A 12,106-nucleotide genomic window follows, 5' to 3' on the forward strand; every position below is an offset into this window, starting at 1 on the left:
TTTTTTGCCTCTTTGCAGTCGTTTTTGTCTCTTGGTGGTAATTTTATGTGTCTTTGTGCTTGTTCTGTGTCTCTTTGCAGTAATTTTAGGTCTGTTGTTGTTGTCAGTCTCTTGTTGCTATTTTATGTCTTTTTTTCCAGTCGTTTTTTTTTTTGTCTAGGTGTTTTTTTTGCATCTCTTCGCATTCATTTGTGTGTTTGTGCAGTTGTTTTTGTCTCTTTGGGGTTGTTTTTGTCTCTTTGTGGTAACTCTGCATCTGCTTGTGGTCAACTTATTTCTCTTTGTGCTCATTTTGTGTGTCTTTGCAGGAATTTTAAGTCGTTCTTGTTCTGTTCAGTCTCTTTGCGGTAATTTTGCATCTCTGTCGTTTTCAGTCTCTTGTTGTTTTGTGTCTTTTTGTAGTCATTTTAAGTCTCTGTGTGTTTGTTTTGCATCTGTTTCTGGTCTTTTTGTGTCTCTTTGCTGTAATTTTGTGTAGCTGTGCAGTTATTTTGCATCTCTTCGCAGTGATTTGTGTCTTTATGCATTTGTCTTTTTCTCTTGGTGGTCATTTTGTGTGTCTTTGTGGTTGCTTTGTGTCTCCTTGCAGTCATTTTTTTTTGTTGGTTTTTGGTAGTTTTGTGTCTCTTTGCATAAATCCTGAGTTTTTTAGTCTCCTAGTCGTTGATACGTGTCTGTTTGTGGTAACTTTCCATCTGTTTGGGGTCAATTAGTGTCTCTTTGCAGTCATTTGGAGTTTTTTTTAGTCTCGTGGTTCTTTTGCGTCTTTTTCTGGACGTTCTGCGTCTCTGAGCAGTTGTTTTGTGTGTCCTTGCATTTGTTTTGTGTCTCTTTGTAGTCGTTCTGATTTGTGTCTTTTCTTTCAGTCAGACTAAAAATCTGTTCTTCTAAAAAGCTGAAGCACTTTTTTGCCCTGATACACACCGTTTGGTTTCCTTTTTCCTGAATCTCTACGATGGAGGTGGAGATACAAAGTCAGCATAGAGACACGACAAACATATTACTGGGAAATCTGTCAAAATATAAAATGTAAAACCTCTTACACTCCTGTTTGCCACACTTCTTGTCTGTTTCATATGTTGCATGTTTCACCAGGTGAACTGAAGAAGCTCCACACAGAAGGCATCACTTCAGTATTTTAACTAGACACACCGGCCTCTGCTGACCTTCGTCTGTTTGCTTTCTCGGCTCCGTTACGGCTGTTGTTACAGATGTCGGACGGCAGCGTTGGCAGCAGTTCCTTCTGTCAGCTGTCGGACTAAACGTTAGTTCAGCAGCACCAACAGACGAGTCGGTTCGGTTTGAAACAGGCATTAATTGATGCACATGATGAGGCTGCCCACCAACATCGTGGAGGGAGAGCTTCCCTTTCGTAACCACAAACTGCTTCCCGTAAACACAACGTAAGCGTGCAGCTTCTTTCTCTGGAAGAGAAGCTAAAAACATCTCTGTGGCTTTTCTCTTCCTCACATCAGCTGGAAATAACCGACAAGTCGTGTGTAAAACTCTTGAATTTATACATAAAACTGAGACTCCGAGGACAGTCTTAAGCCGAGGGAAGGAAGGGGGTGTTGTTGCACCCATGAAGATCCTTTAACACACTTTAGTGCCATCAATCGTCTTCGATCTCAGAGACATCGCTCAGTTGAATCTGAATTCACGCACATGAAACAGACGTGTATCCTCGGCCTGATTAACGCTGTTCAAGAATATCATTATCTCTGATGTCCATCCAGAAAAAACCTCCAGAAATCTACGCAAAAGAAGAAGGAGCTGTCTGAGAATCTGCTTCCTTCAGAGGTTGTCTGAACATCCACGACACACTGCAAACAGCTCACAGCCAATTCTGCTGCTTCAATGAGTTAACTTCAACAAATAAAGACTGATAACTGTTGAAAGTCTGAGTACGGAAAGCAGAAAACCTTCACAGATAAACGGTTGAGCAGGAAGATAGTTCGAAACCACATCCAGGCTGCGACCAAACCGCACTCAACTTGTCCGCCGGCTGAAATCCGACGCTGATCTACAAATTGAAAGCTCGAACACAGATATCTCCAGCGGGGCTGCTGTTAACCCTCTGATCCCAGCTTAGGTTTCCTTTTCATCCGCTGCGACGGCGACACCACAGAAGAAGACAGACGGCGAGGTAAAGAGCAGCAGCAGCCTCGGTGAAAGGTCTGAGGATTAAGACGAGCAGCTGTGAGGACAGAAATACTCAGATAATAGAATTAAAGGGGACGAAGGTCAAGTCAAAGTCGCACACCAAACATCAGCTCAGAAGGGTCAGCGGCAGTGTAACTACACTACCCATCATGCACCACGCACAGGGCTTATGAAACGTATTCACCTCCCTTGGAAACTTTCCCTTTTTTTGCTTTTCAACACTGAATCATGGTCTATGTAATGTGGCTTTTTAAAAAAGACTCTTTCATGTCAAAGTGAAAATAGATTTCTAGAAAGTAATGTGACTAATAATGAAAAATACAAAAAGTAAAATAAGTAACTGGATCAGTATTCACTGCCTTTAAAGTGACTCACCGGATTCAACACAGGTGAAGCTAAGTGAGTGAGAAAGCAAGAAAGATGCGACAGAGGCCACCGACACACCAATAAGTCCTCTGAGGAGTTACAACAAAGAGACGAATGAAGGAGGCCACAAGGACACCTACGAGTCCTCTGGAGGAGTTACAGTGTTCAGTGCTGAGATGGGAGAACCTGAGCAGACAGCAACTGCTGCTTGTTCTTCACTAAAGCTTTATGGTTTTCTGCTCCTCTGCTGATTATGACGTCAGAGAGTCACGTCACGCTACGACGCTCTCCTCCGTTTACTGACTGATGGATTACGATTTAACAGTTTGTCTGCTGCAGTGACGCCTGCTGTTCTCTGTTCTGTCAGTCTCTTACTGTTCTTTTATAGCCCATTACAAGTCATAAAGCATTATTCTGCAGACGCCGTTTCAGGTTAATCTGGGGCCGACTCCTAACTTTGCTACTAGCCGTTAGCGTAGACTAATATCCTGATAGCATTAGCCACAGGATCAGAGGCCCAGTTAGCCTCTTGGTGATAGCCTTAGCTTAGCACAGTCTGCAAAATAAGCTCCCGTTGCACCAACAAGTGAATTATTTGAGGATTTTCAGTGTAACAGGGAAACTGGAAATGCTTGTGAAAAAATTTATTACAACTTCAGTAAAATCTTCTACCTCACTGCTGTCCCTGCCTGTAAACGGCAGCCTTCAGTGTTGATTGGACGTTACTTGTGATGTGGAACCTGTGGGCGGGGCATCGCTGAGACCCCGCCCACAGATCATCAGTGGCAGCACATTTCATATATGTTGTCGGTGTTCGCTGACTAAGCATGATGATACGATAAGCAGCCTGAGACCAAAGTTCTGTTTCTGATGAATGAAGCTCTTTACAAACTCAGAGCCTGACTGATCGTCCTGATGTTTGAGATGCCTTCAGCCGTTACTGCTGCAGAGACCTGAAACTGTGCTTTCATCCAGTCAGAACGTTCTCGGTGTCTGTATTTCTACCTACAGATTGCCAAACTCAACTGTTAAAAACTCAAGCATAACAACAGAGTCTTTTTTTGTCACTTCGCTTCCTGTGACATCGTCAGGAAGTTGCGTTCTGCTCCCACGCTATCGCTGCCACACAGCGCCGTCAAGACTTTCGACTGAACACATAACGTCCAAAGATGAGGACACTTTCCGGCGGGTTTTCAGCTGACAGCGCTGTGTAGGCTCTAAAAACCACAAACAGGAAAAACAGGCTCATTCCACTTTAACATCAGCAGCTCCTTTTTTTAAATCAAACTGCTGAAAGTCCAAAGTTGGATGAAAGAGAAAACGTCCCTCTGCACGCGTGAAGCAACATCCCGAAGCAAGAGAAACTGAAAAAAAATTGGGCGGCCTGTGGTTTTGTCTGAACACGTTGGGTCGTAAACGAACCGCCACAATAACTGCCTTCAATGTGATGAGGAGATCGTAAAGTATGCGTCACATCAGCAGCCTGCAGTGAGACAGCGTCTTTACAGATATAAAAAGCGAGCAGCCAATAGTCACTGTGAAAAACAAAGCAGGTAAAAAATGGTGAAAATCTGGTAACAAGGGTGCCACAGAAAAAATGTTTAAAAATGATCCAAGTTCCAAAACTTCAGTAGACTCGGTGGTAGATTGTGAAATTGGGACTATAGCTATTAGTGATCATGCCACAGTTGAGTTGCATATTAATCTGAACCAAGATGAGTCTAAGAAGGGACGTCGGAGGCTTAATAGTACGCTTATGCAAAACAAATCACTTAGTGACGAGCTAGCAGAAGATCTTAAAATGTTTTTTAATATTAATATGGGCTCCACAGAAAGAGTTGCAACTGTGTGGGAAACATCTAAAGCATATATTAGAGGTAAAATAATTGCGCACGCCACAAAAACCAAGAAAGGTAATTTAGAAAAAGTGAAGAAATTAGAAGAGGACATACATCAATTGGAGAAGGAATTGGCAAGACAATTTTCTGATAAGAAATGCCACGCTATTTGTAGAATGAAATATCAGCTACATGATATCTATAACAAAAAAGCAGAATATGCATTATTTCAACTCAAAACTAAGTTCTATGAGGGAGGTGAAAAGAATGGTAGAACATTAGCGAGACAACTGAAACAGCAAGATAGTCTGAATAATATAGCAATGATCAAAAACGACAATCAGATGATGACCTCATCAAAAGAAATAGATTCCATTTTTACATCATTTTATGAGACTCTGTATACGTCGGCAGGCCCCATTGATGAGGAAGAGGTGCAAGTTTTTTCTCAGGTTTAGAGTTTCCAACCCTCACCAATGAACAAAAAGATAAATTAGACGCCCCCATAACGGAGGGGGAGATTAGAGCAGCCATCTCATCTGTGAAAAATGGGAAGTCACCGGGCCTCGATGGCTTTCCAATTGAATACTATAAGAAATATATTGATATTCTGACTCCAATTTTGCACAAAGTCTATATAGAAGCATTTGACTTGGGCTCCTTGCCAAGTTCGTTTAATGAGGCACTGATATCTTTAATCCCTAAAAAGGACCGAGACATCTCAGACCCAGCAAACTATCGACCTGTAAGTCTTTTGGGAGCAAACTGTAAAATTCTAACAAAGATACTGGCCTCATGTCTGGAAAATGTGATGCCTACTGTTATTAATGGTGATCAGGTTGGTTTGATTAAGAATAGATGCTCAGGAGATAGCATGCGGAGACTCATCCATATTATGCATAAAAGAATATCTAGTTTGGACCCGGTCGCGGCCTTCTCTTTGGACGCGGAGAAGGCTTTCGACCGGCTGGAATGTGGTTTTCTTATGATGGTCCTCTCAAGGTTTGGGTTCGGGCAGGGATTCTATAACTGGGTGAGGACCATATATTCCAGTCCAAGAGCAGCAGTAATGACCAACGGTCTGTTGTCCAACCTGTTTGAACTCTCCAGAGGAATGAGACAAGGATGTAGTCTGTCGCCATTACTGTTTATTATATTCTTAGAACCGCTGGCTCTGAAAATCCGTGGAAATAGAAGCATAAAAGGGGTAGAGGCAGGGGGCAGCGAGCATGAGTTGTTTTTGTATGCCGACGACATCTTAGCTGTGTTAACCGACCCGCAGCACACTTTACCATCATTACTTGCATGTGTTGAATCATATTCTAAGATCTCAGGTTATAAGATAAATTGGAATAAATCTGAAAGCATGCCTTTGTCAGCATCATGCCATTCTAGGCATGTCACCGCCTTTAACTTTAAATGGTTATGAAATACTTAGGAATACTGTTGAATCCAAAATTGGAAGAAATAATGCAGTCAAACATGAACCCTCTCCTCCAGAAAATAAAAACAAACTGGGAGAAATGGGGAAAATTAAGACTATCAGTATGGGGTAAAATTAACGTACTCAAAATGGTGGTAACTCCACAATTCAACTATGTTTCCATGATGTTACCTGTAAAAATATCTTCAGATATATTTGTTCAATTTGAGAAAGTTGTAAAAGATTTTTTGTGGGACAAGAAGAGACCCAGGGTCAATATAAGGAAAATGTGGGCCCCGAGAGACATTGGGGGAATGGCTCTTCCAAATGTGAAACTGTATAACTTTGCATTTGAATTGTCACGACTTGTTAAACCCTGGACAAAGACTAAGCCTGACCTAAGGTGGATTAAGACTGAGCAGGAATTAGTGGACCCCTTTACGCCTGTGGACTTTCTATCCCAGAGGTCTAATACAGACAACCAGGAACTCCAGGACAACCCTGTACTCAGTTACTCAAAACATGTATGGAGAGAAGTGCATAGATGGTGTGGAAGATCACATCTGAGACAACCCTATGCCTCACTGTGGCATAACTCAGCAGTACAGATTGGGAAAAGAACGCTATATTGGAAGGAGTGGATCGATAAAGGAATACATATGATCAGTGATCTCTATAAGGATGGGGTGTTTATGTCCTTTGATGAGGTGCTTCAAAAATATAGACTGGAAAAGAAGGGTAATTTTTGGAGGTACTTGCAACTAAGGGACTGCGTTATCAAGGGCAAATTCACCCAGGAAACAAATCCAATAACGGACATTCTGTGGAATGTCGGAGAGAGCGCAGAGGGCCGCAATACTATACAAAGTTTCATAATTTAAGAAAGGGCATATGTGAGAATCTAAGAAACATTTGGCAAAGGGATCTGGGATGCACCATAAACAAGGAAGAATGAGATAAAATATTGTTAAACTCCTGTAAATTTATAAAGGAGGCCAAGGGGAAATGTATTCAGTCCAAACTGCTACATAGGTGGTATTTAACTCCCTCTAAACTCCAAAGAATGGGAATTATGCCAAATGATAGTTGTTGGAAATGTCACTCAGCCACTGGAACGTTTATGCATGCTATTTGGGAATGCAATGAGGTTTATCCTTTTTGGGAAAAAGCAGACATGGATCAGCAAAACTGTACCAAAATCACCAAGGTTATGTTTGTTGGGGGATCAGTCAGTCATGCCAGGAGTAACAAAATGTGAATATGTGGTTGTAAAGGTGGAGGTAATTACAGCAGCAAGGGTAATTTTGAGCATGTGGAAGGATCCTGCTCGTCCTGAGTTTAACAGGTGGAAAGAAAATATATTTAAAATTGTCTCATACGAAAAATAATTGGCCAGCATAAACGATAACATGGATAACTTTGATAAATCCTGGGGGCACATTCTCGGATCATAGCCTAATCACTCAAGCGAATAGGGTGAATACAAAGAATGGGCGTTTTTTGTTTTTCTTTCTGTTCTTCTTTTTTTGTTTGTTCCCTGTTTTAGTTTCTCTCATACAGGTACAGCCAATTTGTAAATATTTTAAGAGCCCAAATAGAGTGTGTAATGTAAGTGGATTGTAATGTTTAATGCTGTCTGTTCAAACAAAAAGTTATAAAAATAAAGAAAAACTTGAACTACAAAAAAAAAAAAAAAAGATCCAAGTCTACATTCATAAATGTGAAAAATCACAGCAAATATATGTAAAATAATTACATTTAAGCAGATTTAAATACAGTAAGACAGATTTTTTCGGTCACACATTGCAAAAAAGCAAATTACTCTTTCTTAAAAATTTACATTTTTTAATGCACATCACGCACAGTTTTGGCCTGATTTTTGTTTTTTTGGGGTTTTTTTTTTTTCAACAGTCAACATGTAAATTAATTCAAACTTTTTCTGTGATTTTACCATATCTGTAGTTTCAGACGGGCAATTTAAGGCAGGGAAAGTCAGTAAAACAACAAAGAAGCATTTTCCATTTTTAAAAATTCCTAATATACATACATTTTCTTTCAAATAGAAGAATTATCCTCAAAAACTACTCTTTTTTTCTGATTTAAACACAGGAGAAAATAGTGAGAATTGGCCTATTTTTTCAAGGTTAACCTGTAAGTAATACGTTTTTTTTGTTTGTTTTTTTTTTGTGAATTTACTAGTTATTATCTGTAATTTAACAAAACGGGAAAAAATCTGTAAAATAATCATGAATAGTTGACAAAAAAATTGCAATTAAAAACTTTATAGTTTATGTATCCTGCTGCCCCACCATGATGCCTCCTGTTACAAAAGGACAATAACTTCTAATAACTTGTTTAACTGTAAACTAAATTTTATAGTTCATCCCACATCCACCCAACCGGTCGAGGCAGATGGCCGTCCCTCCCTGAGCCTGGTTCTGTCGGAGGTTTTTTTTTCCCCTGTGGGGGTTTTCGGTTCCTTCCCACTGTTGCGGACTGCTGAAGCTTATAGGGAATCCAAATGTTTTGGATTGTTGGGTGTTTCTGTCTCTGCCTTTGTGCAGCGCAATACAAATAAAATTGAATTGAAAAAAAAAAAATGAAAGTTGGATTGTTTTTTTTGTTTTTTTTTTACATTGCTGTAAAGTTTATAATTTTAATTTTTAATTTTAAGATTGTTTTTTAAATAAAATACATTTAAATCTGACAACAAACATTGCAAGAAAGAATCAGTACTGTAATGTTCTAAAACTCAAATAAAATAAAATAAAATAAAACATTTTAAAAAGATGTGAAAATTACGGCAAATATTTGAAACATTGATGTTTTTAGTGGATTCAAGTTCAGTTAAACAGTGTAAAAAAACGAGTCACACACTGTGAAAGAGCAAATTACTATTGCAAAAGTACTGTTTTTTTTTTTTTGTTTTTTTTCTAGTGGACATTTTTTTTGGTTTGTTTGTTTTGGGAGTTAATGTATAAATAAATACTATTTTTCCAGAATTTTACTAGTTATTGTCTGTAAATTGACAAAACAGGGAACAATTGTAAAATAATAGTAATTTGGAAAAAAAAAAGTTTAAAAGGTGCTTCTTTTTTACAGTGTGCTAATTCCAATTTTTAAAAAAATAAAAATATATATATTTTTTTCATCTTTATGAATATTGTTATTCTAACTGTACTCATGCTGCACAGAAGACATTTCTGAGTTCCTTCTCTTTCTTTGTGGTTGTTCTGTTTTCATAGAGGACTTTGTGCTGCAGTGAAAAATGAGCCCACAGTGAGTAAAAATGTGACGGAGCAGAGAAACTGTTTCAGAGGGTTAATCGTCCAAACAGGGATCACACACGCAAAAAGAAAACAACGTTCCCACAGCTCCAAGTTCTACGTTCCAATTGGACTCTGATGTCCTTATATGTGCAGATATCTCACAGCTCAGCAGCCGAGAAAACACGTTCTGTGTCGTAGATGTGAATGGACGGCTGCACTGCTTCTGTTCATGAATGAGTGAAGAGATTAATGCAGTGTTAGAGCACCGTGTTCAGGAGTTAACCGCCACAAAGAACCACGATCATGGATGGAAGACGTTCTCACGCAGCCAGCAGGGAACGTTCCCACAACATTGGCTAACATACACGTAGTTCTACTTGTGTTTTGAAGTTTTAATCTAATGTTATTCTCAAAAGAATGTTTTGAAAATATTTATCATTTCAAATAACGTTCCTGTGAGCTTAAACGTGAACTGAGACAGAATGTTCTGAGAATGTTTGGAGGATGCATTTTTGAACGTCTTCAGAGAACGTCATCCTACTTTTGACGTTCTGGGAACCGAAAATTTTTTAAAAAGAGCTTCCTGCTTAAAACGTTGCTAGAACGCTGCAGAACTATCTCAAAACATTTTAAGTTTGTTTCCAAAAATGTCCCGGTGAAGTTGAAAGTGAACCGAGAGAGAATGTTCTAAGAATGTTTAGAGTCAGATGATGTTCCTCGATAACAAAAGAAGAACGTTCTCAAGGCAACATTCAAAAAATGTTTTCCAGATGTTATCGAGGCCTCGGATGATGTTTATGAAACGTTCCGTCATATACTAACAAAGGGTTCTGAGGATGTTCTCTACGAAACGTTCCTGCAATGTTCCACATTGTTCTTTAATAACAGAGGAAGGGCGTTCTTTAGGCATAACGGCAATGTATCCCCACGTCCTCCTATTTTTGAGAAGAACATTCTAGAAACAAAAAAAAAGAAAAAAGGTTCCTGCTAAAACGTTAATAGAACTCTGCAGAAACATCTAAGATCACTTTCAGTATATTTCTCAAAACAACAACACACACAGAAGTAATTACGACAGATACAAAGAGACACAAAACAACAAAAAGGCAACACATAACCACAAAGAGACAAAAAGAGACACGAAACAACCACCAAGAGACACAAACTGACTCCCTCTCTAGACACAGGGAAGCCGGGCCTGATGTTCTACCTGCAGCTGCGTTGCCGTGGGAAACCAGGTGATGGTGCCGGTCCAGGTGGGCGTGGTCACTTCTGTCCAGTCCGCCATGAGATGCGACACACACACTCAGCACACAGGCCAGCCACACACACTCCATGTCTGCAGAGAGAGAACGACATACCTGTAAGCCTTCCTATCAAAAACACACCTGTTCACTGATGCAACCGGCGCAGAACTGCTCAGGGATCCGACCCAAAACACTTCACGGTTTGCAGGCTAAAACCTACTAAAAAGTACTGAAGGCTGACAACCTTTTATTGAAAAGGACCAGAATTCACTTAAAATTTAGCCAATTTTTGATTTCATTCAGGTCAAATTCTCATTTTTTCCCCATCAGGCTCTTTTTTGTAAAAAAATAACATTTAAAAAATTCACACCCTCAGTTAAATAGAACCAGATTCATTTTTGAATTTCAACAATATTACTGAGATCTTACGCAGGCGAAATTCTCAACTATTTCTGTCAGGTGCAAAAAGAAAGTTTTGCTTTCTGTCCAGACAACTAACCTTTAATCAAGTAACACCAGACTTCATTCAAAATGTTGCCAATTATAGTCTAGAGTTTAGCACCAGAGTTAATCCTCGTTTTTGCCAAGTTCAGATTAGATTTTGATAAAGCAAAATTCTGTCAGCAATGGTGTTAAAAAAAAGAAAAAAAACAAAACAAAACAAGTTCATGCTGTCTGATATACAGTTAGTGTTTGATCCACTGCCACCAGACTTCATTCAAATTTTTGACAATTTTAGATGCGAGCAAACCTCTTCATGTTTTCTATCAGGCGCCTTTTTGCAAAACGCAAAGAAATTCGCAAACATCTCATATTTGATCAAACGGGACCAAAGTTTTGTTTTTTTAAAGTTTAGCCAATTTTGGATTTACTTATGCAAAAAATGTTCTGTTTTCTTTCACCAAACTCAATTCAAACTTTTGCCAGTTTTAGCTTTTGCTGCTCGTGTTCGCTTTCATCCCTTCATGGCTGCAGCTGATCAACTTCTAATAGATTTTTATTGATATTGCATCCGGTATCGACAATCCTGGATGGACCAGCAGCTGATAGGTATCACAGTGATGGTGTGTAAAGACGATTATTGATCATTTTTAAAGCAACAGTCGTTGAGTTTTAAGTAAAAAAAAATAAAAAAATCACTGAGATCTGAAGCAGCGTCGCGGGGGCGCGCATCAGAGAATAATGAACGAGCTTCGGATAAACCAGCCGCACGTGACCCCGATCGCAAACATATCGATCTGCAGCTCCATCGATCAGCTCCATCTCAGCTTCCGCGGTTCGCTCAGTCCGCCTGCTTTAGTTGTAGTTGAGTTCAGTTTGATTTAAACTCTTTTCTGTCGCTTTGATTGTTGTTTATCAGTTAAATAAAGTTTGTTTGTGCGAATAAAGTTCATTTAAAAGGTCACAGGTCACACAGGTGCTCAGTTTCCCACCGACTCGTTTCAAAGCTGCGGGAAAACAGTTGGAAGTCATCGATCACTCACCTTCTGCGGCGGCGCCTCCTCTAATCCATCGATCCGGACCGATCAGCGCTGATCGAGGCGACTCAAACTGATCGAACGGGATGATCGGATGGCGGTAAAGGAGCGGAGCGGACAGTTAGCTGCTCTGTTCTCCACCCTCAAACTCAACCTCAACCAGCTGCTGCGGAACAAAAAACACCGAGACATCCGCCCGTGCTGCCTTCACGGACCTGCAAGAAGCTCCGACATCAGACGGTTCAAATTGAAAAACAACTTTATTTAAACTTTTCTGGAGCTACATTTGCTTATTTCATAGCCTGCAAAATGCCACCGAGAT

At 39.8% G+C, this 12,106-nt stretch overlaps 1 protein-coding gene across 1 annotated transcript in view; it reads right to left on the reverse strand.

Annotated features, from left to right (window-relative positions):
• Positions 1–11,937, reverse strand: part of stim1b (stromal interaction molecule 1b) — a 35,406-nt gene extending 23,469 nt beyond the window's left edge. Inside the window, exons 1-2 of the mRNA XM_008278081.1 lie at positions 11,791–11,937; positions 10,270–10,398 (exon numbers count right to left, since the gene is read on the reverse strand). Coding sequence (XP_008276303.1) covers positions 10,270–10,396 — 127 coding nt within the window. The 5' untranslated portion in view covers positions 10,397–10,398; positions 11,791–11,937. The remainder of the gene's footprint in view (positions 1–10,269; positions 10,399–11,790) is intronic.
• Between the last annotated feature and the right edge of the window lie 169 nt (positions 11,938–12,106).

The sequence above is a fragment of the Stegastes partitus genome, unplaced genomic scaffold, assembly GCF_000690725.1.
Source record: "Stegastes partitus isolate 25-593 unplaced genomic scaffold, Stegastes_partitus-1.0.2 Scaffold115, whole genome shotgun sequence".
NCBI lineage: Eukaryota > Metazoa > Chordata > Actinopteri > Pomacentridae > Stegastes > Stegastes partitus.